Genomic DNA, 27083 nt, shown 5'->3' with positions numbered 1-27083 from the left:
TGGTCCAGCTTCCACCTCACGCCACCTACTTAGAACCTGTTCCTCGTGGTCAGGTCACAACAATCTCGAGCATTATTTCTGAAATCAAGTAGCCATAGTCTGCAGAACAAATCCTGCAGAATTCCAATACCAAGATGTTGAAAAGCTATGTTTTCCCAATTCCTATCCTCATTCCAGCCACCAAGGATTGGAAGCCTGCTGTTTTTAATCCAGTGACTCAAGTTGCTAAAGCTGGTAGTAATTCTAAAAGTGTCTGAAGAGTGGACACTTGCGAGACTGGTGCATGCACAGAAGAGGCAAGGATACAATTTGCTTCACTTTTCTGTTAGATCTATACATTGGAAAGAGAGGCTGAGCAAATTCAGATATCAGAATTAGAAACGCATCTGGAAGGTTTGGAAAAAGAATGAATGTTTTATTTATTAGCATTAGTGCTGCTGCTTGATAGGTAAAAAAGAAAAGAACAATAAGAACCATATGTCTAAAGACAGAATCTGTAAAGGCTGGACCATCTTAAAGAAGGAAGGGAGATGTCGGATACAACCGATGCTGGGGCCTTTAGTCTGGATTGGAAATGTCGCTTCAATAATCTCTGAAGAGTGTGACTCGCTTCCCATCATACTCCGTTGTTGTCAGGCATTTGAGGAAGAAGTGAGCCAGGTCAGGTTTAGAGATGACTTTTCCACCCCAGGCCTCGATCGAAATACTGTAATCTCCAGTGAAAGGCTTGTCACCTGGATACAAATATACAAAAACAAAGGTTACAGATTTTTCCAAATTTCCTTTAAACTAGTTTTGAAATTACTTTTTTGCAATTAAATCCAATCTACCTTGGTTTCCTTCTCTCTACCTGCACACTACAAGCTGCATTTAGATTCTGTTGATTTATAGGAAACAGATTCTAGAGGCACTCTAAGGGCCACATTTACTAGAAAATGAGGCAGTGAGGCGCTGCAAGCCATCTTGCTACGCTGTACTGCGCCATTAGGAAAGTGCTGGGATGCATCGTATTTACAGCAATATGACACATCCCTGTGCTTTCCTCTGTGCTGGAGCACAATTGGCTGTCTGGCGCCAACACAGGCACCCTTGCACCGTGCCTGCTAGCAGGGAGGATTGGTTTTGTGCCAAGCAATCATTGATGGTGTTTTCCTCTTTCTATGAGGACTGCAGAATGCAGCACACATAGAAAGAGCAAATAAAGAGTAGAAATAAAGGTATTTCTCCTTGTTGCCCACTTTAACACCTCCCCTGGCGAGGGTCTGATGCATTCCAAGGTTTACGAAACAGTGTAAATATGGGAATGCCGCAGAATCCATGGGTGTTGCATGAGAAAACACACAGCAACACCCATGGAACGCAGCTTTCACGCAGAGTAATGTGTGAAAGCGGCCATAATTACAAGGCCATGAAAAGCCACGCAGGGTGGCTTTGTGTGGCCTTGTAAATATGGCTCAGCATCACGTGCCACTGGAACGTCCAAAAAAAGTGACACTTCAGTGGTGCGGGGCCTTGTAAATATACCCTTATGTCTACTAATCTACTTATTCTAAAGCAGAATCAGACTCTACTGTGATTTCATAGATGAGGCATGCAGGCCGCATCTGGAAGCCTTAGGGAATGCTACGATATTGCTGCCTATCAGGAACCACTACAATACCAGTATCTCTCCGTCCCTACTGTCTTCTCCTTTGTACCACAATCATTGTCCTATTTAAATTAGCAGCAAAGCTCCTGCCTCAATGTGGTTGGTTTCCTTATAGTCTACAGCCATTGGTATACTCTGACAGGCCACTAGATGGCAGTATTACATCTTCACTTGTCTTTATTTTCTCTCTTACGACCAATGTTCCATTATCTAATCCACCCCGTTTCAAATGCACCGTTTTCAGCAATCTGGCATTTTAAATTAAGTCAGGGCTTTAAGTGGGGGGGTTGAGGGGGGGTGTCTGTGGGGGTCTGAGCCCCCCAGTTTTTGTTGGGGGGTCTCAAAAGAGGGCTCTATTTTTGGGCCTCAAAGGAGGTTGAGCCAGCATTGTGGCAGGCAGGCACAGCTCTATTGAGACCCAGGTGCTATTCCTCCCACCAGTCTGGTGTGCTGTGAGTTGGCTGGCAAAAGGTAGGTGGTGTGCTGAAGAAAATTGTTGAGAGAAACCCCAGCAAAATAGACACAGTGAATATCTTCAAGGATTTTGGGAAATCCTGCAATAGATTTCGAAGTAATGTAAACAATTTTTACATGTTTTAAAGTGTTTGGTATTTTATGGCTTATACTTAATAAATATACCTTTTTGCCTATTTTATTATACTTTGCTGGATGAGACTTCATGATTTTCTTAAGCACACAATGCTTGTTATCTTGATTTTGACCACGCCCCTACTGGGATAGGCCACACCTCTTTAAGAAATTTGCCACGACCCTTGTGAAGCACCACCAGTTTTTTTTCCCACTTAAAGCCCTGAATAAAGCCAAAGGGGGATGGAATTATACTGGCATGATTCAGAGTTTGTTGGTTTCTGAAAGTCCTTCTTTTCCAGGCAAACCTTAAATTCGAAGTGGATTCTCCATCGGAATGGCTTCACAATAATTTCCCAATGGAGGAAATTAAGCCGGTGGATTCTGCTACCACTACTCGCATGCGAAATACATTCCCATGCTTTTAATGCCCATACTGTGAAAAACATTTCCTTCTTGAGCCTCCCATCCCCTATGAGGAGAGGAATGCTAAAGTTGCTTTTGTCTAATTAAACACAATTGCACAAAATTTACGCAAAGTTGCATAAAATCCAAAACAGGAATTTAGCGTAATATTTTAGATGGCACAAGAACGAATATCATGCAAAGCAAAAAAAATACACAAGTGTTGTGAACAACAGCCGCTCACGTTCTGGTAGTTTGTGTTGTGCCGGTGCCCTTTGGCATAATTATGCGACGTGGCAGTTTGGGGAATTTCAATCAAAGAGGGGAGACTGAGGGCTTTTAAAAGGTCCAGCATACGTGCCCTAACGAGAATACAAAACAAATAGTTATGCAGTTCCTGGGGGAGAGAAAGATGAAAAGGCGAGATCCTAAAGCGGAAGCACACAAGTTATTCACGAGAGGAGGGAAGGGGAAGTCCTTCCTTTCGAACTGGTGGCCTTCACACACCCAGCCCGCTGGGTGTCATGCTTCATCATCGGGCATGCTCCTCATCGGGTCGACGCTGCAATACCCGACGGGCACCCTATGAAGGGGCTCTTTGGCAGAGATGCACAAGTTACTTACCTTCGGTAACGATATTTCTGTAAGAAGCATTAGTAGTGATAGATTTCTTACCTTAGAATTACCCCAGGCGTCAGACTGGATCCGAAAAGTTTTTCGTCAGCAGTACCCCAGCGTGACGGTAGGTATCGTCGTGCTGCTCAGTGTGCGTCGTTGGCATTATTGGCGCTGGGATGACGTCACTGGAGCTACTTAGATACGCCCATGCGCGCTGACGTCAGTTATGTACACGACTTTTAGCGCCAGGAACTCAGAGCCATGAAAGAAACTGACCATTGGTGCCATGAAAACTAGGGCCCTGAAAGGGATGACCTTAACCCTAGAAATTAGTTCGGAGAACGGGGAGGATGGGTGGGGTGGTAAGGAATCGATCACTACTAATGTTTCTTACTGATATATCGTTACGGAACGTAAGTAACTTGTGCATCTGAAAGAAACACGTAGAGATAGATTCCTTACCTTAGAATAGATACCCCAGCAATACCAACCCCGGTGGTGAGTCTGCGAACCAAGATCACACCAGAAAGTCCTGGAGAACAGAATAGCCAAAGAAGCCGTCTCTCTGGACTTGGCTGTCCAGGCAGTAGTGCTTGGTAAACGTGTGCAGCGAAGCCCACGTAGCTGCCTGACAGATGTCCTGCAAGGGAACTCCTCGTCCCAGAGCAGTAGTGGCTGCTGTCGCCCTGGTAGAGTGGGCGTGCAACCCCACCGGAGGCTCCTTTTTAGCCAATGAGTAACAAGCCTTTATGCACAGAATGACCCACCAAGAGATGGTCCATTTGTGCACAGCCTGACCTTTCTTGGTGCCTATGTAGCCAACAAAGAGCTGGTCATCCACCCGGAACTGTTGTGTGCGGCTCAGATAGAAAGAGAGTGCACGTTTTAGGTCCAGACGGTGGAGCCTCTCTTCCTCTTTAGAAGGATGCGGAGGCGGAAAGAAGGTGGGTAAAGTGATGGTCTGCCTGATGTGAAAGGCAGTGACAACCTTTGACAGAAAAGAAGGCCGAGTCCTTAGAACAACTTTGTCCGGATGGACAGAGAGAAAAGGAGGCTTAGAAGAAAGAGCCTGGAGCTCACTCACTCTTCTGGGCGAGGTGAGGGTAACCAGGAAAGCAGTCTATAGAGTGAGAAGACGAAGAGGGCAATTATGAAGCGGTTTAAAGGGAGGGCACATCAGAAAAGGTAATCACTAGATTTAAGTCCCACTGATGCATCACAAAAGGAACAGGAGGAAATATGTGCCTGATGCCTTTCAAGAATCTATTTACAACAGGGGACATGAAAAGGGAAGGCTGCTCTGGGAGCCTTAAAAAAGCGGAAATGGCAGAGCGATAGCCTCTGATAGTGTCTAGAGCAGAGCCCTGCTGGGCCAAAGAGAAGAAAAAGAAGGACCTCTGAAAGAGGGGCAGAAAGGGGATCCACAGCCTTTGCTGTGTACCATGCCACAAACTTATTCCACCTACAGGTGTATACCGTTATAGTGGGGGGACGCCTGGTTACCAAGATAACAATACAGACTTCGGGGGGCAGGTCGAAAGACGTCAACTGCCGCTGCTCAATCTCCACGCAAGGAGGTGAAGGCTGGACAGGTTCGGGTGGAGGACCGTCCCCTGCTGCTGCGACAGAAGATCCTCTCGAAGAGGCAGACGGATCGGGGGATCGATGCTCATACTGAGTAGCTTGGGATACCACACTCTTCGAGCCCAGTCCGGAGCCACAAGAATAACTTGGGCCCGCCTGATCTTCTTCAGCACTCTGGGCAGAAGTGGTATAGGCGTAAAGGCGTACAACAGATCGCAACTCCACTCATGACGGAAAGCGTCGCTGAGCGAGTGCCGCCTTGGAAATTCCAATGCACAGAACTGATGACGTGCGTTCTCTTCGGTGGTGAATAGATCTAACCAAGGCTCTCTCCACTGCTGAAAGAGACCTTCCACCACGTCAGAGTTTAGACGCCATTCTTGATCTATCATGCACCGGCAGCTGAGTTTGTCCGCCCTGATGTTCAGAGAACCTGCCAGGACATGCCCTGATGTTCGAGCCAAGCCCAGAGGCGCAGAGCCTCTTGGCATAGGGTCCATGACTCCACCCGCCCTGTTTGTTGCAGGACCACATGGTGGTGGTGTTGTCTGTGAACACCTGCACTACTCTCCCCATGACAGAGGAGAGGAATGCCTTCAGTGCAAGTCGGATCGCCCAAAGCTCCAGCAGGATGATGTGGAGCCTGGACTCTGCCACATACCAGAGGCCTCTGATCTCCGCCTCTCACACCTGTATGTTCTAGTTGGGGAAGGGAGAGGGATCTGCCATTGACCCAATCGCGATTCGTGAGCCACCACTGCAATTGCTGTGCTGTGCCCTCCAAGATCTGGAAGTGATCGGACAGGTTGCCCTGATGCTGTGCCCACTGGAACTTCAGGTCCCACTGCAGAGTCTGCATATGCCATCTGGCATGATCCACAAGCAGGATGCAGGAGGCCATCAGGCCCAGTAGTCGAAGGGTCATACTGACCGAAACCCGGGACAGAGGCTGAAAGATCGGAATCATAGCCTGAATGTCCCGGACACGCTGTTTGGGAGGATAAACCCGAAACTGGGCTGAGTCCAGAACCGCTCCGATGAAAAGGAGGTTCTGCGAGGGAATCAGGTGCGACTTCGGCACATTGATGGAGAACCCTAGCAAGTGCAGGAAGTTGGCCGTCATCTGGAGGTGGGAGACAACTGCCTGGGGCGAGCCCGCCTTCAACAGCCAGTCGTCGAGATAGGGGAAGACTGAAACCCCTAATCTGCACAGATGAGCTGCAACCACCGCCATCACTTTTGTGAACACCCGAGGGGCTCTGGTAAGGCCAAAGGGGAGCACTGTGAACTGAAAATGCTCATGGCCTACCGTGAATTGCAGGTAGCGCCTGTGGGCAGGCAGGATGGGAATATGAAAATAGGCGTCCTTCTTGGGAATGAGAAAGTAGTGGGAATAACAACCACGATCTACTTCAGGGGTCGGAACGCGCTCAATGGCCCCCTTGGCCAAGAGGGCCGCAACTTCCTGCTGGAGAAGTGCCAAGTGATCCCTTGACATGCGGTGGCACTGAGGTGGCATGGCTGGAGTGGTTGTCTCGAAGGGGAGGGAGTAGCCCCTTTGGACAATTTGCAGCACCCACTTGTCCGAAGTGATGTTGCGCCAGTGGTGGTGATGATGGCGTATGCGTCCACCCACTGGCGTCTGATGGGCCTGAAAGGTCGGACTAAGAAGGCTTGGAAGCCGCTGGCCCCCTGAACAGCCTCAACGGTTCCCACATCTGCGGCCACGCCGAGGTTGTTGCTGCTGTGGCCTGTGGCTCTGCAAACGCTGTGGGGCGCCCCTTCCATGGCCACAAAAGGAGCGGAAAGCAGAAGGCAGAGGAGGCCTAGCGGCCGACAGGCCCAAGGACTTGACCGTAGCCCGGGAGTCCTTGAAGCGCTCCAACGCACTGTCTGCCTTATTGCCAAAAAGGTGAATGCCATCAAAGGGCATGTCCATCACGGTGTTCTGGACATCCCCTGAGAAGCCAGTTGTCCTCAACCAGGCGTGGCGCCGAAGCGCCACCGCCGTGGAAAAAGACCTGACCAGTGAGTCGGTGGTATCCAGCCCACAGCGTATGGTGAACTTCGCTGCGTCTCTCCCAGCTGCAACCACCAGGGAAAGAACTGCCTGGGCCTCCTTCAGGCAGTTGGGCAGCACCTGTGCAACCGTGTCCCACAGAGAGTGGGTATGATGGCCTAAGAGCCATGCGGTGTTCACCGACCGCAGCCCTAAGCTGGCAGATGAAAACAGCTTCTTGCCAAGCTGATCCAGCTTCTTGGATTCCCTATCTGGAGGTGCGGTAGGGAACACGCTCTGGGATGTGGAGGCTTGGACAACCAAGCTCTCAGGGGTGGGTGTTGGGTAAGGAAGAGGGGGTCGCCCAGAGCCGGGCGATGGCGTCGGGCCATGTTCCTATCCACAGGAGCTCCTGTGTTGGGCCTGGAACAGGTGCCCAAAAGAACGCCTGAAAGTGCTTCATTAAAAGGCAGCAAGGGCTCTGAAGAGGTAGCTGCCGGTTGGAGCACTTCTGTCAGGAGGTTAGTCCTGACGGCCACCGTAAGGAGTTTGAGGTGGAGAGCCTCGGCTGCCCTACGCAACACCACTGCGTAACTGGCTCCCTCCTCCGAAGCCACGGTAAGAGGAGACAGCATGCCAAGGTCAGGTGAGGTGTCAAGACCACTGGCCTCCCCCAAATCCTCTGCCCATTCCGCATCATAAGCACAGTCCTGTGCTAGAGGGGCCTCAGACCCCTCCCAGTCCTCCCCTTCCTCCGAAGTCTGTGGAACAGGCTCAAAATAAGGAGGACGAACATAGGGCACAAAAGGCCCATTTGGCGTCCGGATCGGCGTTGGGCGACACCAATACGGCATCGTGTCCGGGTCAGGTCTGAACCTTGGGACGACGTCCCGAGGAGCGGGCGATGTCGGAAGTGGTGCCGGGGAGATTGGTGCCGGTGGAGGTGTCATTAGGTCAACTGCTGTTGATCGGGGTCCGTTCCCTGGGGGGCCTGCAGCGTCGGGCCGGAGTCGCCGGTGACACCGGGACCAGAGCCGCCGGAGATGGCAAACCAGGACCCCCTGCGGGGCCCGCAGGCACAGCGGCGAGGCCAGACGGCCCAAAGAGTCGGGCCATGGCAGCAAGAAACTCTTGCACCTGAGCAGGCGTCGCCCCCGCACCTGGAAAGTGGGGGTAGGCTGGAGGCGGCGTTGCAGGCTCCACCGGAGCCGCGGGGGTGGCACCACCCGCACCCTCAGCGGCGTCACACGAGGGGGAAGTTAAAGAGCGAGGATTCTTCTTTGAGTTCTTTTTGGAATGCTTAGACTTACTTGACCCCGAGTGTGAAGACTTAGATCCAGAAGAATGGTGATGACGACTCCGGGACCGGTCCCTCGACCTCCCACGGGACCGGTACCTCGAGCGTGGAGCCGAGTGCTGGACTTCAAGCACCTTTCGGGAACTCTCCCGCAAAGTCTTCGGCGCCATGGACTGGCAGTCGGGGCACGACTTGGGGTCATGGTCGCGCCCCAGGCAGTAGAGACACACGTGGTGGAGGTCCGTCACCGACATCATGAGATGACAGCCTCCACAGTTCTTGAAACCGGGGATCCCTACGATACCAGGAGTCGATCGACCCGAAAAGATGAGGTAAAAGGCCTCGAAAAGCACAGTCAAAAAATTACTGAGGGTACTTGCTTTGCTGGCACGGAAAAAGAAAGAACTGACGTCAGTGCGTGTGGGAGAGTCTAAGTAGCTCCAGCGAATCCATCCCGGCGCCAACGACGCCCGCGGAGCCGAACGACGGCGCCTACCGACGTGCAAGGGTACTGCTGCCGAAAAACTTTACGGATCCAGTCTGACGCCTGGGAGTAATTCTAAGGTAAGGAATCTATCACTATGTGTTTCTTTCAGATCTTTTATTTCTTGCCATTTGGTGCAGTGTGTTTAAGGGGCCTAGGAAGTGTAGAAGTGTAAATGTGTTGGTCGTGTAGACCATGTGAGTTAAAACAGGGGTAAGGAAGAGTAAGGCAAAATCATTTTAAGGATTCTGATTTCCACCCTGGTTAAAAAAGTGGAGTGGCGACTCTCTGCAGTGATGATGCAGTGTGTTGCTCTCAATCTCATGTGTCCAACATGTTTCTTGCCTATTAGTCAGAGGGATCTAGCGGCAATTCTCCAGGACCTAGTGATAAATGTGGCGAATCTACACTAAAACCAATAGTAATGAGGTGTTCTAACCTAATAATTCCATAAGTGATGAAGATCAGTACTATGGTGAGGCGATTTAGTCGATGTCTCTTAAGTAATTTTGCCCGGCGTTAAACGCCTCTAATACCTTATGAAGATTTATCAAATAAAGAGGCAGGCGCTGGAGACAGGAAACACAGGAAACACGTTTTATTCCGACGGAGCAGAACACATCAGATCGGACAACAAGGTATCGTCTCGAGGTGCTCTCTGACAGCCTTTCTGAGGCCTGGCCTTTTATACACTGGTTTATGACATGTGACCACTCTTTATTACAATAAAGACATTGTGAAGTAGTGAAAAATGACATCCTCGGTACCCCCCCCCCCCCCGGTTCCGGCTCATTCCAACACGTGGCTACAGTAGAGGTCCTCACCCCCCATACAACAGGAGGGGGCTATCACGCAGCTGAGTGTTTCGCCGATTCCTTTGGAATGTGTGCGCCTGATCGAATCTCAAGGGGTGGGGAGGTCATGCTCAATAGTAGCTCCTTTGAAAAGGGTCGAGTGCATACAGTAGTGGGCAATAAACTGTATCCTCAGGCCAAGGGATGACCAGCGGTTCGTACAGACAATCGGGCTCAGAGGAAGGGGACATCAAAGGAGAGGTATTCATGAAAGAAAGGATCAGTATGGATAATCGAGCGTAGAGGGAGGGTTTATCAAAAGAGGGGTATTCATGGAAGGAAAGGAGGTGTTGGTCAGGCGCGAGGTGTGATTCCTAGAGACAGAGTCATGTGGAAGAGGAGGGTTCATGACTTGCGCATGTGGGTGCGGGGTCAGCCAGAGTGCATGGGGGAGGCTTGCAGGGTCAGGGAAGTGCGCTGATGATCGATCGTGAACAGGGAGACCATGGTACCTAAAATGGTTATCGTGTATGTTCATACGTGGGTCTGAGGAATGGACAAGATGGCGCAGATGATGTTCAGTTCACGAACTAAAATTCCACAGTCCTCCCTTTTAACATGTCTCGCCAGCTGGTCAATTCGGATCTATCCCCATAAGACCACGTATTTCTATCTCATAGAGGGGACTCATGTGTTCAGTTCTAAAGTCCAAAGTCTTAGGGCACATACAGTTAGAAATGAGTGAACACAAAGGTGGCAGACATTGAATACCTAAGCAGCACCCACACAGTACCACGACTGGTATCAATATAAATGTAAACAACCTCCATCCCCAGTCCTTCAAAGTGTCCCAAAACCAGCCTCCAAGCGACCATCCTTCTTGCTCTTGGTGAACCTCTGAGGATAGTCTGTGGAGGTGTTCAATTGCTTTGTAGACTGAAGGCGAGTTATCTGGCACGTAGGTGCAACAGCTGGAGCCGATGATGCGGCATGCTCCTCCACGGTCGGCCAGAATCACATCTAGAACAAGGCGGTTTTGGAGAGCCACCAGGCGGACTGCCTGAAGCTCAGCCTTGTTGTTAGCGAGGATGCCAGCCGTGATGTTAATGGTTGTTTCTACTGCCTGAGTCAGGTGTCGGATAGCGCGGCTGTTTGCCATTGGTCCCCACAGAGGAACAAGTCCCTTTGCTGCATCCAGGAACTGTGCTCCAGTGGAGTCGGCTTGTCCAACGTCTCCGGCGCGCTTTTGCTGGTGATGGTAGGCTGAGGCCACATACGTGGGAGGAAGAATGAAGGCGATGTAGCACGTACCCCTCCAACCTTTCGGGAGCCAGGTGTAAGCTTTGCTGCCACAAACAAAGTACATATTTGGAGAAGCAACAAAGGAAGGGGGGTCAACTGAGACCAATGTTCTGGTGATGTGGCAGGAACTGTGACCCACCAGCTGCGTTCCCTGGCCTTCGAGGCACATGAGTCCTGTGACATTGATGACAGACAGGGCCATGGTCAGGGTGGCAGCCGTTTGCTTCCGCAGGTGGGAGAAGGTGGGTCTGGCTGGATTGTGGAGCACTTGCATTTCGACTCTTTCTTTGGCAGGGATGTTCATAAGGAAGGCGGAACCTGAGGCCACAGGACAAAAGGGGGCAGACGTTCCTCCTGTTTTGTTCAGCCAGAACCCATAGTAGAAGTGTGACACTGTCTGACCAGAAGCGGCGTTGTCCTTGTGGCTCTCCTGCAAGAGGATCAACCAGGCGAGGCAGGAGCCGTGAACTGAGAAAGGAGAAGGGATGAAAGGTATGGAGTGTTCAGTGGCATGCGGGAGCAACCCGCAGATCCAGCAGTTCGTGGCATTTGTAGCAAGGTTGTGCTGGTGCAACAGTTGCACGAAGGAATTGTTCCAGAACTCCTTACGCCTTTCTCGGAGCTGAGGCGAAAGGGAGATCAGGTGATGTTCTTTCATGGTGGTTGGCTGTGCAGTGGTCGGCAACATTTGATGAGCGGGTGTGTTGTCCTCCAAGATCCAGAAGGAAGTCATGAGGAGGAGGCAAAAGAGGAAGACAATGAAGAAGGCGATTGTCTTTGATCTGTGCAAATTGTCAGCCTTTGGGTTCCTATAGTGGGTATTTCCGGTTGTGTCCATCATCTTCTTATCTGGCGCTTCCATCATCTTCTTGTCTGGCGCTTCCATCATCTTCAAGGTGCTCAGTAGTGGGCAGAACCACAGACTTTGTTTAGCTTCTCTCCGGGTGACCCTTGGTTGTTTTAGGCCACCGTTCTGAGATTTTAACTTAGTCCGTGGTCTACTTAGCCGAAGCTCCCCCCTTTCGACGCAGGAAACACCCTTCCCGGGATGGCACAGTGGGATCAGAGAATTTTGTAAGTTCAAGTGCCTCGGTATCAGGATAGCAGTTCAGTGATGGCCGGTCTTTGTTCAGGAGCTCTTCTTGGGTGTCGACGTTTTCTGTCGTGGCCAGGGTCGAGGAGACTTTCTTGCAATGGTGGGCGTGCAGCCAGTGCCTTTTTCCCTCCACTCGAAGAGCCGTCCGAGTGGTGATCAGTACTTGCCAGGGGCCCGTCCACCGGGGTTCCAGACTCTTCGCCCGTTGAAAGTTCCGGACTAGAACATAATCTCCCGGTTGGATATCGTGACCGGGGCCCCTGGAAGCATCGGGGATGGCCTGCTGCACCTGTTGATGAATGACAGACAACGTTTTAGTTAATTTGCACAAATAATCTGACAGCAGGACGTCGGGGACGTCGTGAATGGAGGTTGGTTTGGGGGCAGTCCAGAGGTTCATTGGTCGCCCAAACACCACCTCGTAGGGGGTCAAGTGGTGCTTAGTGGGAGTGGAGCGCATCAATAGCAATGACAGTGGGAGGGCATCTGGCCACTTGAGTCCTGTGGTGGCCACTATTTTTGACAGTTTCAGTTTCAGTGTAGCATTGTGTCGCTCAACTAGGCCAGCGGATTGGGGATGGAAGACCGCATGGAACCTTTGCTTTACCCCCAGCCCCTTCAAGATTAGTTGGATAACTTCAGCTATGAAGTGGGGGCCATTGTCGCTCCATTAAATTCGACAAAGGCCGTAGCGAGGGAAAAACTCTTTCAGTAGTACTTTGGCAGTAGTCATGGCAGTGTTATCACGGGTTGGATAGGCTTCCACCCATTTGCTGAAGGCGCATACAATGACTAGTACATACTTCAAGCCTTGGCATCTCTCCAGCTGGATGTAATCCATCTGAAGGACTTCAAAGGGGTGGTCGGGGGTCCCAAACCCTCCCCGGGGTACCACAGTTCCTTTCCCGGGGTTGTGTTGTAGGCAGATAAGGCCCTGCTGGACCAGGCGTTTGGCTGAGTCGGGGATTTTGTTGTGTGCCAGACTTTGGAAATGAGTTCAATCATGGGGGCAGCACCTATGTGTGCAGGGGAGTGTGCCATAGTCAGTATGGGGATCAAGTATGAGTCAGGCAGCAACCACTTGTTTGTGTCTTTTGTCCGCCAGCAGCCTTCGTCGTCCTTTAAACCCACCCGTGCCCACTCAGTCAGTTCGTGAGGTGTGCTGGCCGACTGGATGTCCTTAATCGTTTCCCTAGCGTCAGTCCATTTTTCTGCTTGTGACCTGGTCACATACATATGTGTCGTCGTCCTATTCTCAGCTGTGGTTCAGGCAGTGATGTCGGCCAGTGCGTTTCCCTGTCCAACTAAGTCCGTCACCTTCTTGTGTGCCTGGCATTTGATCACTGCTAATCGTTCGGGGAGGAGAACTGCTTCAATTAGGGCGGAGACTAGATCTCCGTGGAGAATGGGTGTGCCGTGGGACGTCAGGAATCCCCTTTCCCTCCACAAGAGCCCAAAATGATGAACCACCCCGAAGGCATACTGGCTATCCGTGTAAATGTTCGCTGTGGTTCCTGCTGCTATGATACATGCTCGTGTGAGAGCAATTAGTTCTGCCGCCTGTGCGGATCGTTGCGTGATACGGGCTGTTTCAACTACTGTTCGGGCTGTCGTCACCGCATAGGCAGCTGAGGTGGTGCCGTCTGGGAGTTTGATACAAGAACCGTCTACCCATAGTTCTCCATCAGGGTCTGTAAAAGCAATGTCTCAGAGGTCAATTCTACTCCTGGTCTGTTCGTCCGTGAGGGTCCAACAGTCGTGTATAGGGGGCACATCGGGGTCATTTTCAGGCAAGGGCAACAGTGTAGCAGGATTCAAAGTCGTGCATCTCTTAAGAGTGATATGGGGTGCAAGTAGAGTCAATTCGTATCCCGTCAGTCGTGCACTAGTCAGGTGTTGAGTCTTGGTCTGGTTCAAAAGGGTGTCAACTGCGTGGGGTACTAACACCGTGAGAGAGTTTGATAGTACAATTCCCTCACTCTGACGGATTGAGACAGCAGCGGCGGCTACTGCTCGAAGGCAGGCAGGTAAAGCTCAGGCGACTGGGTCAAGAGTGGCAGAGAAGTAGGCACAAGGGTGTTGTTTGGAGCCGATGGGCTGAGTTAGAACAGACAATGCGCATCCCTCCCTTTCGTGAGTGAAGAGAGAGAAGGGCTTGGAGTAATCTGGCGTTCCTAGGACGGGTGCCGAGCAAAGGGCGTCTCGCAACTCCTTAAAGGACGCTTGGCATACGGGGGTCCAAGGGAGTGGGAAGGGAACATCTTTGGCCAACAAGGAAAGTAGGGGTTTTATGACGAGACTGAAATTTGGTAACCATTGTCGTCAAAAAGAGGTAAGGCCCACCAATGAACGGACTTGCTTCTGTGTTTTTGGGATGGGGGTGTCTAGGATGGTTTGGATTCGGTCGGGTGTAAGTTTCCTCCCTTCTTTGGACAGGAGATGGCCTAGGTATGTCACTTGAGGTTGACAGAACTGCAGTTTCTTTTTGGAGACTTTATGGCCATTCTCCGCAAGAAAGTGCAAGAGTTGGATAGTGGCCGTGATTGCAAGTGGAGTGGTGTCGGCCGCCAAAAGGATATCATCGACATATTGGATCAACACCACTCCATCTGGTAGCTGGACGGCGTCCAGCTGTCTTTTGAGGGCCTGGCTGTAGATGCTGGGACTTTCAGTGTAGCCCTGAGGAGCTCTACAAAATCGGTACGAACGGTTTTTTAAGGTGAAGCCGAAGAGATAACGGCTGTCTGGATGGATGGGGATAGAGAAAAATGCATTCTTGAGATCAATAACTGTGAAGGTGGTGGCAGTGGACGGGATGAGGGTCAGAATGGTGGTGATGTCTGAGACTACGGGGTACTGTGGCACTACCACTTTGTTGACTCCTCGCAGGTCGATGATGAAGCGGTACGCTTTCTCATCTCCCTCACCTTGCTTCTTAACAATGGGTAGGATAGGGCTGTTGCAAACATTACTAACCACTTCCTCTACCACTCCTGCATCTACCAGGGACTGAATAATCGCTACCAATGCCTTCTCGCCTTCGGGCGATATCCGGTACTGTGGGAGTTTCGGGAGTATGGCGTCTGGTCAAACAGTTATGTGCACAGGATCGATCATCATTCGTCCTACATCCGAGTCGTTTCTGGACCACAGGTACAGGGGTAGGGTGTCGAGCAAGGTTAGGTCAGCATCAGTGATAGAGTACATATGTCGTGCGGGGCAGGATCTGGACATGCTCAGGTTGTCGTACAGGATGACTCGGACTCCATCTGGGGAACACCTAATAGTAGCTCGGAAATGTTTTAGTAGATCAATACCCATAATGGCGTCAGGGGAGTTGGAGGAGAGCAGAAATGTTGTGTCCGTGGGATTGTTTCCTAGGTCAAAGGAGATAGGTACAGACAGGGGATTAGTGGAGGGCGTTCCATCGAAACCTATCGATGTAATGTGTGAGCCAGACAAGGGTGCCCTTGGAATCAGTCACTTTGATAATACACTACGTGTCGCTCCAGTGTCTACCAAAAATGGAGACTTTGTACCCAGGACCTTAGCGGTGACGTAAGGACCTTGCTGATCAACACAGAGCTCGACTGGATCCCTCCCTCGCCCTTGGCAGTCCTATGCAAAGTCGTGAGTATTGTCGCAGCCGGACTGTTGGCACTGATTCTGTCGGGGGCGGTCAAATGTGTTCGGTCTGCCAGGTCGGTTACTGTTGGTGTCGTGGGTGTGCCCTCGTCCCTGCCCTCTTGTCCTGGGGCCATTTGCCATGTCCCTTGTCTCGTTATTCTTAATCGTTTCTCGGAGGACCGGGCATTGAGACTTCCAGTGGCCAAATCCTTTGCAAAACGCACACTGGTTCTCATCGAGGTCTGTTCGTGGAGCGCCGGGTGTGGGTGTGCGGTCTCTAGGGGGTGGATTTCTAGGGGCATTCGAATGGTAGTTTCCCCTATACCGTTCCCTTCCTTAAGTCACTCCCTGTAATTGAGCAATCATCACTCGTTCTTTTAAGTCCTTTTTCTTTCTCTCAGTCGCCCTCTCGTTCTCGTTCTTTTGGTGTTCGTAATACTGAGCCATCTGAAGGATAGCTGCAGGTTTGGAGGCCCCCCAACTACTCTCGCTTGTCTGTAACTTCTGGGAGACCTCTTGTAATAGCCCCTTTACGTAGTTTTGCACGAATAGGTGTTGTCCGGTTGCGGTGGTCATGTCTTGGCCACTGTAGTCGGAGAACACTGTCTCAAATCGGGAGAAATATTCTGATACGTCTTCCTGGGGTTTCTGACGGCAAGCCGTGACTATCGACCAGTCTACCTTTTTCTCTGGGATCAATGTCTTTAGCTTCTGCACTATTTGTCCGGGAGTTCCAGTATGTCTTTTACAGGTTTCTTACCGGGCTCTCGCTGCCTATCTAGTTCACTGAGTTGATTCCAGGTATGTCCGAACAGATCTGTGTGGTTAGCCTTCCGGATTTGCTTCCACACGTCAGCCGGCAGACATAACCCAAAAAACAAATCAATGTCCGCTAGAGTCAATATGGTTGAGCCCAAGGCTGTACTTAGTTCGGTATAAAATGCTGTTGGGTTCTTTCTTAAATCGGGCAGGGTTTGCCTAAAGGTTAAAATATCTTGTCGATCCCATGGTTGATAAACCCAATTGTACACAACCCTCCCTTTTGCATCTGCGTGGTTAATATCGTTGCTTGTTCCCTGACCTCTTGGGGGAACCCAGTAGGGGGCGGCTTCTCTGATAGGCATCATATATACTTCTAATGGGGGCTCAGCCGTTTCAGAGACTGTGATCTTGACCTCTGGTTTCTGTTCAGTGAGGTGGCGGAAGACCTCAAGCGTTTGCATGAAGAGGTCCGTCACATCATGCTCAGTCCCATCTCCTACATCGACCTTTCTATATAGAGCCGTCAGTTTAGCAGGACCCTTAGTTTGATACCTATCCTCATATGCGTTCAGGGTGTGGAAGCTGAACCGTAAAATGAAATGCCGTCTGTGGCTATCGGCATGTGAATTGTACATATCCATCGCATATTCTTCGCTCTCCTTCCGTTCTACCAGTGTCTTTGCTATCTTATCAATCCCATCCCGCTCGTCTTTGCTCAACCTATTTGGTCTGGCTGTTGGCTGCTTGCCAGTCTCGAGTTCATCTGATGTTGTTACCAATGTGGCTGGTGCGGAGGCCGTAAGAGCCGGGGCACTAGCGCTAGGGTCACCCTCGCCCGCACTCAGGACTGGTAGGTGCTGTGCCAGTGGCTGGCAGGGGGCATAAGGAGGGGGCATGTAGATGATCGGAGGACCTAGCAGTAACTCGTCGTTTGCCCGTTGTTTGGAGGGCATCTCTGGGTAGAGCGTAGAGGGGGTCCTAACAGGGCATTGGCCTGTCGACCCTGATTCTTGCGTTTGTCTAACTTCCTCTCTCCTTTTCATCTCTTCATCTAGTTCCTTCGCTGCCAGGTGGGCTGCCTTTCGTAATTCTTTCCCTATTTTTGTTTTTCTTTTCCTTAGTTGCTCTGCTTCTTTGCGCCACATGCCGATACTATCGAGCATAGTGGGTGTTGCCTTATTTATTCTAACAGCTGCTTCTAGCGCCTTTATTTTATGATCATCAAAGGAACCTATCAGTGGCCACTGACTTTCGGGGTCCTTTTTCGTATATTTATGCCATAACTTACTATAAGCTATAGCGACTAGTCCTTGTTTAGTGAACATGTCCTTATTAGGGGTGCCTTCCAATGGAGCTGGATGGTTCATCTCTAATAAGCGGTCCGGGCTGATCCAACTACTGACCAATGGGGAGAAGATAGGCATGACGGGTTACAACGGGGACAAAAGTCTGCACTACCTATCCTTCACTACTTCGCGAAGACTAGGCAGAATATTTCTATTCTACAGTATTAGCAAATAGGGAATACCCAAAGAGAGAACCAATATCGAACAATTAATGTTCGTTCAATCAAACAATCAGTGGCGAGAAAGAAATAGGCACGACGGGTTACAACGGGGGCAAAAGCCTGCGTTACTTATTCTTCGCTATCTGCAAAGGGGGACAGAATACTTTTTACCCCTCCCCGTTTGTAGACAGAGAATTCTCGAGAAAAACAATCCTCGAACAAACAATGTTCGGGCAAACAATCAATCAGTGGGGGAGAAAAGATAGGCACGACGGATTACAACGGGGGCAAAAACCTGCGTTACCTACCCTTCGCTGCATGCAAAGGAAGAGAGAATATTTTTATCCCTCTCAGTTTGCAGACAGAGAATCTCCAAGAGAACCAACAATTCGGAGAGTAATACTAGTATTTTCTAATCAAACAATCAAATATTTCTTAGTTTGTCGTGTTACACGACCTTACCCGGACCGTATGGACAGTTTCTCGTCTTCCGCTTCCAGCGCCAGATCGTCCTCCACTCTCTGTTACTACCGCGGCACTCCTGATGGTTCCCAGTCAGGACCGTAGATCACTCGGGGAGAGGTCTGCTCGGAACCAGTGAAGTTCAGATGATCGGCTGTCAGACGAGGGTCTATCGGACAGGAGCTCTTCCGATCGTTGCAGTCGTTCACTCTGTCGTTGGGACCTCTCCCACCGGATCCACGTGTCGCTGATGGGCCCTGTAGGAGAGTAGGGTCTGCTATCCTATGGTCACCCCAAATTTTTGCTTTTTGCTTCACTGGTTTTCGACTACTGAGGCTGTGGGCCTGCTGATCAGACCCCCAGCCTGCTGTTCTCTCACTAAATTAATGACACATGTGCTATAGGCACATACCAATTGGAAATGGACTCCTTGTCAGCCCCTGTAGAATGCACTATAGGTGCACAGGGCATAGGAGCCACTAAGGCCTACCAGGGGCTGCAGCATATCTTTTGCCACCCCTGGCTGGTTCTTAAATTGACACAACTGGCTGATCACTCAGCTGGGGTAAGGTGGTGTACACACCCCTTGCTTAGATATAGTATACCTATGTCTAAACCTATATCTGGACACATGTAAACCTGTGAGCCACTCCTATAGTCAGGCCTCACCAATCCTGGAGGCTGGGTGCATGGTTTTATGTGAGATGGAGCTCTAGCATGAGCTGAGCCTGTCTGCAGCCGTCGGGAACAAATCCCTAAGCTGTTTCAGGATAATGCCATACCATATACTATTAAGTGCCTTATAATCCTCGCGGTTATTTAGCAACTTTGGTTTGGCTTTATCAAAACATGTCGTGTAAGGTGTCATACGCTTTGGAATACCATCCCCTCGCCAGTTCTGGCGACGGGGATGGCATTCCACCCCTCTAGAGGGGTAAGACATGTTCCTTTACTAAATGCGGTTAATTTCTCCAAAGACCTTAAGATCCACAAAATGGATGCCTCTGCCACAGACAAATGTCTGGACCCCTGCAGTTGACCGAAACTCAGCAGATGGGGTCTGGACAAAGGGTTTCCTGTCACAGGAGGGTGTCACCACCCTCCAGACAGGAGATAGTGTATTGTAGCAGGGAGGTTTGAAAGAAACCAGACACTGCCTGGGGCGCACAAGGCTGCCCCTTGCATAATCCGGCCAAACCGGTTCTGGGGCACTCCAGCCCTCGTGCCAGGGCGGCCTGGATCAAAGGAAGGGGGTGTATCCACCCACTTCCTGGGTCCCACCCATAGGAGGGGACCTAGCAGGTAATCACGCCCCCCAGATTGGAATAAGAGTGGGAGCAGTGCCAATGCACATCAGATTTCCTGGAAGAAACATTTGAAACGATATTCTGGACCCTTCGCCCTCCATCTCAACGTGGAAGCCCGAAGAATCTCCCTTGTGGTCAAGGAGTGACCACCCTGCAGCAGCAGGCACCATCCAGCCCTCGACGTCTACTTAGTTGCAGTTCCCGCCGGAGCTCGAGCGACTGAGATCGACGAGATCAAGCCTGCCTGCCTTCCAACAGCCCGATCCACAGTCCCTGCAAAGCTGAGACCCGTGGAGGCAACCGGAAGCGTGGGGCACGCCATCTTGAATTGACCACGAGACGCTGACCGTGCAGCCCACGAGTGACCCTCGAAGCTGTGCACCGGGGTTTGAGAAGCCCCCACCCTGAGCTACTCCTGAGCCGAAGTTCAGCCCCCCACACTCGACGAGTGCTGCGTGGGGCCCTTTGGCACTATTTGGCTCAACGCGTTGGCCCGGTCACTTGCCAGCTGGCTAGTGGTCCCTGTGCCGACGAACTACCTAAGAAGACTCGTGAATCTGGTTGCTCCAGATCCACACCAGCTCCCCTGAAAAGGAGCCCCGACTCTGACCTTCCTGGTCCGAGTGAGAAGCAATCTTCCGATCCTGCGTGGATTGCTCTTACCAAGGCTTGTTTGCTCCAAACTTGAAGCCGACTGCACCGACGGTGAGAGCCTGCGTGGGACAGATCGTGACCTGCTCCTGGACGTCGCAGATGCCCCAGAGCCCACGTGACAGCGGAGAGAAGCTCCTCGACGACCACCTGATTGCGCCCGACACTGCCTGGTTCCGTCCTGGTTCCACCCTGGTCACTCAGCTGAGTGACCCAGACTCTGTCCCCTCTGCTTTCAGGTACTCTACAACTTGAGTCCACCCTTGGACTCCACCGGACACTTCATCTTTAACCCGCCTGCAGCCCTTTCAGCTTCAAGCACCAAGAGCCTGCGTGTCAAAACCCGACGCCACTTCGACCCTGTGCACCCACTTCCTGTGGGTGAGGTAACTTTGCTCCGCCGGTGTTCCCACACTGGTGCACACCTCTAGGGTCTGTGTGTTAAGTTTTGTTCCTCTAGGTTCAGCGGAAGTGTCCTTAAACTTTAACTCTGTGACTTTTACGCACCATTGGTTAACATTGGTGCATGCGTGCGCTTTCCGCACATCTCCCGAATCCCGAGGGCCATTCCCGACTTCAGCATTGCTTGTCCTGACTGCTCCCAGCGATTCCCTAGGCCCTAGGCCTAACCACTGTTCGAGTGGCCTCTCTTATACCACTTGTTTAGTATATGGTTTGAGTGGCCACCCGCCCTCATCCATAATTGTGCAACTTGTATGTTTAAACAGTGCTTTTGATTTAACGCTTGTGCCCCTTTATTCATAAAGAATACTGGGGATTGTTTTTAGTAATAAACACATATATTTTTATAATATATACTTGTGTGGTGTCCTTTCATTTGGTATTACAGGATTGTATGTGGTAAAACAGCTCGCTTAACACGACCTCTTAAGTTAAGCCTTTAGGCTGCTTAGTCCATGCTACCCCTAGGATAGCTTGTCTAATAAGGTTGACTTACAACCAGACACCATAAGGGATTGTTTGGTCAGGTAGTAGGTGGTTCCAGAATTGGAAACACCCCCTACCAGGCCAACTTCTCACAGGCCCCACGTTGGGGACGCCAATTGATGAAGATCAGTACTATGGTCAGGCGATTTAGTCGATGTCTCTTAAGTAATTTTGCCCGGCGTTAAACGCCTCTAATACCTTATGAAGATTTATCAAATAAAGAGGCAGGCGCTGGAGACAGGAAGACAGGAAACACGTTTTATTCCGACGGAGCAGAACACATCAGATCGGACAACAAGGTATCGTCTCGAGGTGCTCTCTGACAGCCTTTCTGAGGCCTGGCCTTTTATACACTGGTTTATGACATGTGACCACTCTTTATTACAATAAAGACATTGTGAAGTAGTGAAAAATGACATCCTCAGTACCCCCCCCCCCCCGGTTCCGGCTCATTCCAACACGTGGCTACAGTAGAGGTCCTCACCCCCCATACAACAGGAGGGGGCTATCACGCAGCTGAGTGTTTCGCCGATTCCTTTGGAATGTGTGCGCCTGATCGAATCTCAAGGGGTGGGGAGGTCATGATCAATAGTAGCTCCTTTGAAAAGGGTCGAGTGCATACAGTAGTGGGCAATAAACTGTATCCTCAGGCCAAGGGATGACCAGCGGTTCGTACAGACAATTGGGCTCAGAGGAAGGGGTCATCAAAGGAGAGGTATTCATGAAAGAAAGGATCAGTGTGGATAATCGAGCGTAGAGGGAGGGTTTATCAAAAGAGGGGTATTCATGGAAGGAAAGGAGGTGTTGGTCAGGCGCGAGGTGTGATTCCTAGAGACAGAGTCATGTGGAAGAGGAGGGTTCATGACTTGCGCATGTGGGTGCGGGGTCAGCCAGAGTGCATGGGGGAGGCTTGCAGGGTCAGGGAAGTGCGCTGATGATCGATCGTGAACAGGGAGACCATGGTACCTAAAATGGTTATCGTGTATGTTCATACGTGGGTCTGAGGAATGGACAAGATGGCGCAGATGATGTTCAGTTCACAAACTCAAATTCCACATAAGTGGCACCAAGAGGTGTGGCACCCGTCAATGCGGCAGCCAATCTATAAAAAGAAAAAGTGAAAATATCATTGCAGTCAAGGTAAATGAATACAGGATTGCTTTGAGGATCACACCATCATTCTCCCCAATAAAACACCAAAGTGGGTGCACACGCTACAAAAGTGAGCTTTGTTTTGTGAATGGGCTGAGAACAACTGTACACAGCCAAGCTCGCGCCCCATTGGACAAACACAATTAGTGTAGCTGTAGTGCTAAAAATGTGGTTAAAAAGTAGTAGCAGAGTGGTGAGATCAAACAACTCACCTACGAATTAATAGCGACTGGCCCCATCAAATCATGGCATGTCATGGACACGTTAAGGTAACAAGTGTCCTATGAAGGGGGCCAAAAGATGTGAACAGTTAATACAGGTAGGCGGGGAGTTGAGGTCCCTCTATATATTCAGAATGAAATAACAGCCTCTGATGCAGCGAGAGTGGTTACTGAGGTGGCTAGTAGTCAGGGTCCGATGTCATGGTCCATAAATCACGGTTGCATGATTCGGCGGACCGAACACAAGAGCCAGCAGACCAAAAGCGCTCCAGCCCCGAGAGGTGTGCCACGCAGTGCGGTCAGCCAAGAATCGTGCCGGAAAACACAGTTATCGGCAGAGACTCGTGGAGATTTGCCCCAGGTCGATGGTGAACTGCTGCTATCAAAAAGGATATTGTAGCCTAAAACCTCAGTAGATCTCCCTGTTGTTATTTCTTGCTCTCTTCATTGCGTGCGCTATTGTTTGCCGTGGATATTCTCGTTTGTGCAGGTTTTCTGCTAAAGACTGTTAGCTTCTAATCTGTAATCTTTAATTGAGCTACAATTTCTCCGGATGCGGAGGAATTGGCCAAACGGCAAATTCTCTTCGAGAGCCTTGGGGTAGTTACTACTGAACAGTAAGAAACTATTGCTCTCAGTAGGTTTTTTGTATAGTGAAGTGCGCCCTCCTGCGAGTTTGATATTCAGGTCGAGGAAGGGAACCGGTAAATCGGAAATTGTGTGGGTAAATTTGAGGTGCGGATTTAAGGTGTTGATCCATGTACAAAAATCAACGCAACTAGTTCTGCCTCCCTTCCAAAAGACCAGGATGTCGTCGATGTAACTTCCACAAAATCAGGTTGGCCGAGTAGGGATTGTTTGAATTAAAGATTAATCTGGTCTCAAAGGCAGCCACAGTTCAGTTGTTCCCAGCCTCCTTCACAAAACAAATCTCACTTTTGTAGCGTGTGAACCCACATTGGTGTTTTATAGGGGAGAATGATGGTGTGATCCTCGAAGCTATCCTGTATTCATTTACCTTGACTGCAATGAATTTTTCACTTTTTCTCTATATAGATTGGCTGCCACGTTGACAGGTACTACACCTCTTGGTGCCACTTAAGGTATTATTAGGTTAAAACACCTCATTACCATTGGTTTTAGTGTAGATTCACCACATTTATCACTAGGTCCTGAAGAATTGCCGCAAGATCCCTCCGACTATAGGCAAGAAACATGTCGACTGCATGAGATTGAGCCCAACACACTGCATCGAGTCGACACTCCACTTTTTTAACCAGGGTGGAAGGCAGGATAACTAAAATTATTTTGCCTGGCTCTTCCTTATCCCTGTTTTAACTCACATGGGCTACACGACCAACACATTTACACTTCTACACTTCCTAGGCCCCTTACACCCACTGCACCAAACGGCAAGGAATAAAAGATCTCTGCCAAAGGGTGCCCGTCGGGTATTGCAGCGCCAACCCGACGAGGAGCATGCCTGATGATGAAGCATGATACCCAGCGGGCTGGGTGTGTGAGGGCCACCATTCTGAACGGAAGGACTTCCCCTTCCCTCCTCTCGTGAATAACCAGTGTGTTTCCGCCTTAGGATCTCGCCTTCTCATCTTTCTCTCCCCCCTAAGAACTGCATACCCATTTGTTTTGTAGTTTGGGGAATTTTACATAACAAGTGATACTCAAAATTCCCTAAACTAATCAAGATTATTTGTCTACTTACAAGTATTGTACAACCATGACTGTGCCGAAATGTGCTTTCTAGTACACCACCACTGCCCTGGAGTTACACTACGAAAATCTAGAGGACAACTAGAGGAACAGGATACATTAAGAAAAAAAAAAAACTCTTAAAGCAAACACTTTCTTTAAACTACATCACTGTTGGAAGTGTTTCTACCATCACAAGACTTAACAGAGGCTCCTCAATTAGGGAAGACTATTCTAAGGCTGTGAGGAAATGGGGTGTATTACATGGTGTGGTTGAGCAACCTCACTGTGCAATGCACTTACCAATAACTTTAGGTCCAGTAGGTTTTGTCTGTAAAGCCCTCCGCTCAACCCTGGGTAGCTGTGGCACTTAGCTCAAGGCTTACACTGAGGAACAAGTGTAAAGCATTTAAGTAGCACAAATAATTTAAGAAATCAACATGATACTCAAGACATCCAACACCAATTTTTTTTAATTGACTATTTTTATATTGAAACACAAGAATAAAACAAATCCACTGGAGGGTTCCGGATATATAGATTTTACAAGCAATAATAAATCAAAGCAATTTCACTCAACCACAAATAAGCCTTGGTAAAGTCAACTAATTGGACACTTAGGAACTTTTCAAGTAAAACATAGGTAAGTGTCAATGCGGTCGGTTGGAAGCACTTGGGATGACCATCTCTGGAAGGGAGCTAGTCAGGGGGACAGCAAGGTCCTCAAGAACAGTTACCTTCTCGGAAAAAGCAGTTCCAGGCAATTTATCAGTGTTTCAATGGATTCCTATGCAGTGGTCCTGATGCAAGGGATGAAGGATGCTGAAGATACTATAAGGATTCAGTGGATGTGCTCGACAGGATCTTCCTGCAGGGATTTCTTGGTCCACGAAGATGGTGGCGGTCCTGGTTGCAGGGTCCACATCAGGCCTATTCGGTCTGGCTGAAATGCAGTTGCCACTGATCTACCAGTCGCGGTCAGAGGCCAATCCTTTCTGGCTCAATAACTCGCGTTTTCAGGGTCCCAGAAACTCTCTGACATCACCCTTGGGCTCAGCAAACACGGGTGGAACTCTGTGCATCGGGTCTTAGAACTTGGTGGCGCATGTAGCAGCGTAAAGACGTTGTACTACCAACTTGTCCCAGCAGCGTTCTTCAGCTATTGTGTCCCTGTACTGCCAACAGAAGTCCAGTCAGCTAACCCTTGGAGTTCTCTTGGCTGGAATGGGCTCTGGAGACAACTTCTCTTTGAGCAAGACATAACAGGCACAATTCCCTCTCTTTGCTAGTTTCCGGGTGCAGTCTTCGTCAATGCAGCCTCTCTTTGCTAGTCCCTCTTGCAGCAGGGCAGTCCTTCGGTCCTTCTTTCAAGTCAGTCGAGATCTGAGGTCCGGGTGCCAGGGATGCCTCTCTTATGCTTGGAAAATGCCTAAAGTCAGGATACAGTTTGTAGACAATGGCTTACCAGGTTCCCTCCCACCTGGTTACTACTTCCTGTGGAGTGTGGCATTTGGCTAGCCAAGGATGCACCATTCAGCCCACTCCAAAGATGGCGGGACCCCTCCTTATGTGTTCAATCGCCCTTGCCCACCCCGGGGGTGGCTACCTCAGGGATACATGCCCCTGGGGAACATGGTTTGGCAACTGGTTTCCACTCTCTGCTCCCCATGCCAGTCTGTCTACCTAAACAATGGGGCAGTCCTACTCCCTAGTATGATACATCACCCTTCAAAGGTGGCTTCCCCTTTAAAGCCTGCCTTTTGGGGTTGTCACCTTCCTGCAGGAGTTAGTCAACACCTCCCTGGCCTGCATTCCCTCATTGTTCTCCTTATTGAGAGTCATTGGTCCGTCTCTCCAGGAGGGCAGAAATCTGTGTCATGGAACAGGCTCCATGTGGGACTGGGAAGGCACACGAGCATTATAGGCAACAAAGTGGCAGCTTGGCTGTACACAACCCTAAGCTGACTCAAAGCACCACTGTTTAAACCAATCCACAAAGTGGATTTGAAGTTTCTCTCCAAGAAAATGGCTTTACTTCGGATGCTGACCTCTTTCAGAACAGTAAGTGAACTGGAGTACCTATAACACAGACCATCCTGGCGAGGTAACTGCCTATTTTACCCAGCTCTTTCCCTTTACCTCCTGTCCTTGTGCACGTATTTCTCCCACATCCACCTTTATCTCACTGCAAGGTGTAGCACCCCATCACAAGGGAACCTCTCTGGTCACCAAAGTACAACACAAAAATACTTTCCAATAGGATCAAAGCAAATACAACACTCTTTCGGCCATGCACTCCCTCACAGTGTAGCATGGTGCCTGCCTACAAAAGGATGCGCTTTATTGCCAAATGTAGGGGTATGAAGCACTATATAAACGCTACAATACAATACAATTACATCAAGAAACCCTTTCTCCATTTCTCAAAAGACAAACTGGTACTGCACCTAAATTCAAGGTGTATGCCCAAAGTACAATGAGGCATCTATGAACTGGTGGTACTCTTTTCCTTTTTTTTCCTGAACCCTGTCTTACATGCCGAGTCGACTGATCCTTGCACTCTCTGGAGAGCGCAGGCTTCTAAAATTTTTATCGGAAAAAGTCTAAAAACGCCAGAGGCACGGGTCAGATCTTCATGGCCTATGGCTATCCTGGGAGAGGTTGACCTGTATGTATGCAAGACTTTAAGCGTGCCTCGTTTTCTCCAACATAAAAACAAAATCATCCTTTGTGAGGAAGAGTGTTTGTGCACACCAATAGAAGTGTGTTTCCAACAACATGCTGGAGTGCCTCTACATCTCATCGTGACCTGGAATAGAAGTCGCATGCTCACAAGCTCTACTGCCTGCATATGGATGCAGCAGATTTTCCCTGTGACAAGCAGGGCCGGGTCCTGCTCGCTGACCCTTATTCTGAAGCCT

The 27083-nt window shown here is 50.0% G+C and overlaps 1 protein-coding gene across 1 annotated transcript in view; it reads right to left on the bottom strand.

Annotated features, from left to right (window-relative positions):
* Nucleotides 1–390: 390 nt before the first annotated feature.
* Nucleotides 391–27083, bottom strand: part of LOC144781674 (flavin reductase (NADPH)-like) — a 115418-nt gene continuing 88725 nt past the window's right edge. Inside the window, exon 5 of the mRNA XM_078660648.1 lies at nucleotides 391–734. Within this exon, the coding sequence (XP_078516774.1) occupies nucleotides 583–734 (152 nt within the window). The 3' untranslated portion in view covers nucleotides 391–582. The remainder of the gene's footprint in view (nucleotides 735–27083) is intronic.

The sequence above is a fragment of the Lissotriton helveticus genome, chromosome 9 (genome assembly GCF_964261635.1).
Source record: "Lissotriton helveticus chromosome 9, aLisHel1.1, whole genome shotgun sequence".
Classification (NCBI taxonomy): domain Eukaryota; kingdom Metazoa; phylum Chordata; class Amphibia; order Caudata; family Salamandridae; genus Lissotriton; species Lissotriton helveticus.
The sequence above is the reverse complement of the archived record's forward strand: the minus strand, read 5'-3'. Positions and strand labels throughout refer to the sequence as shown.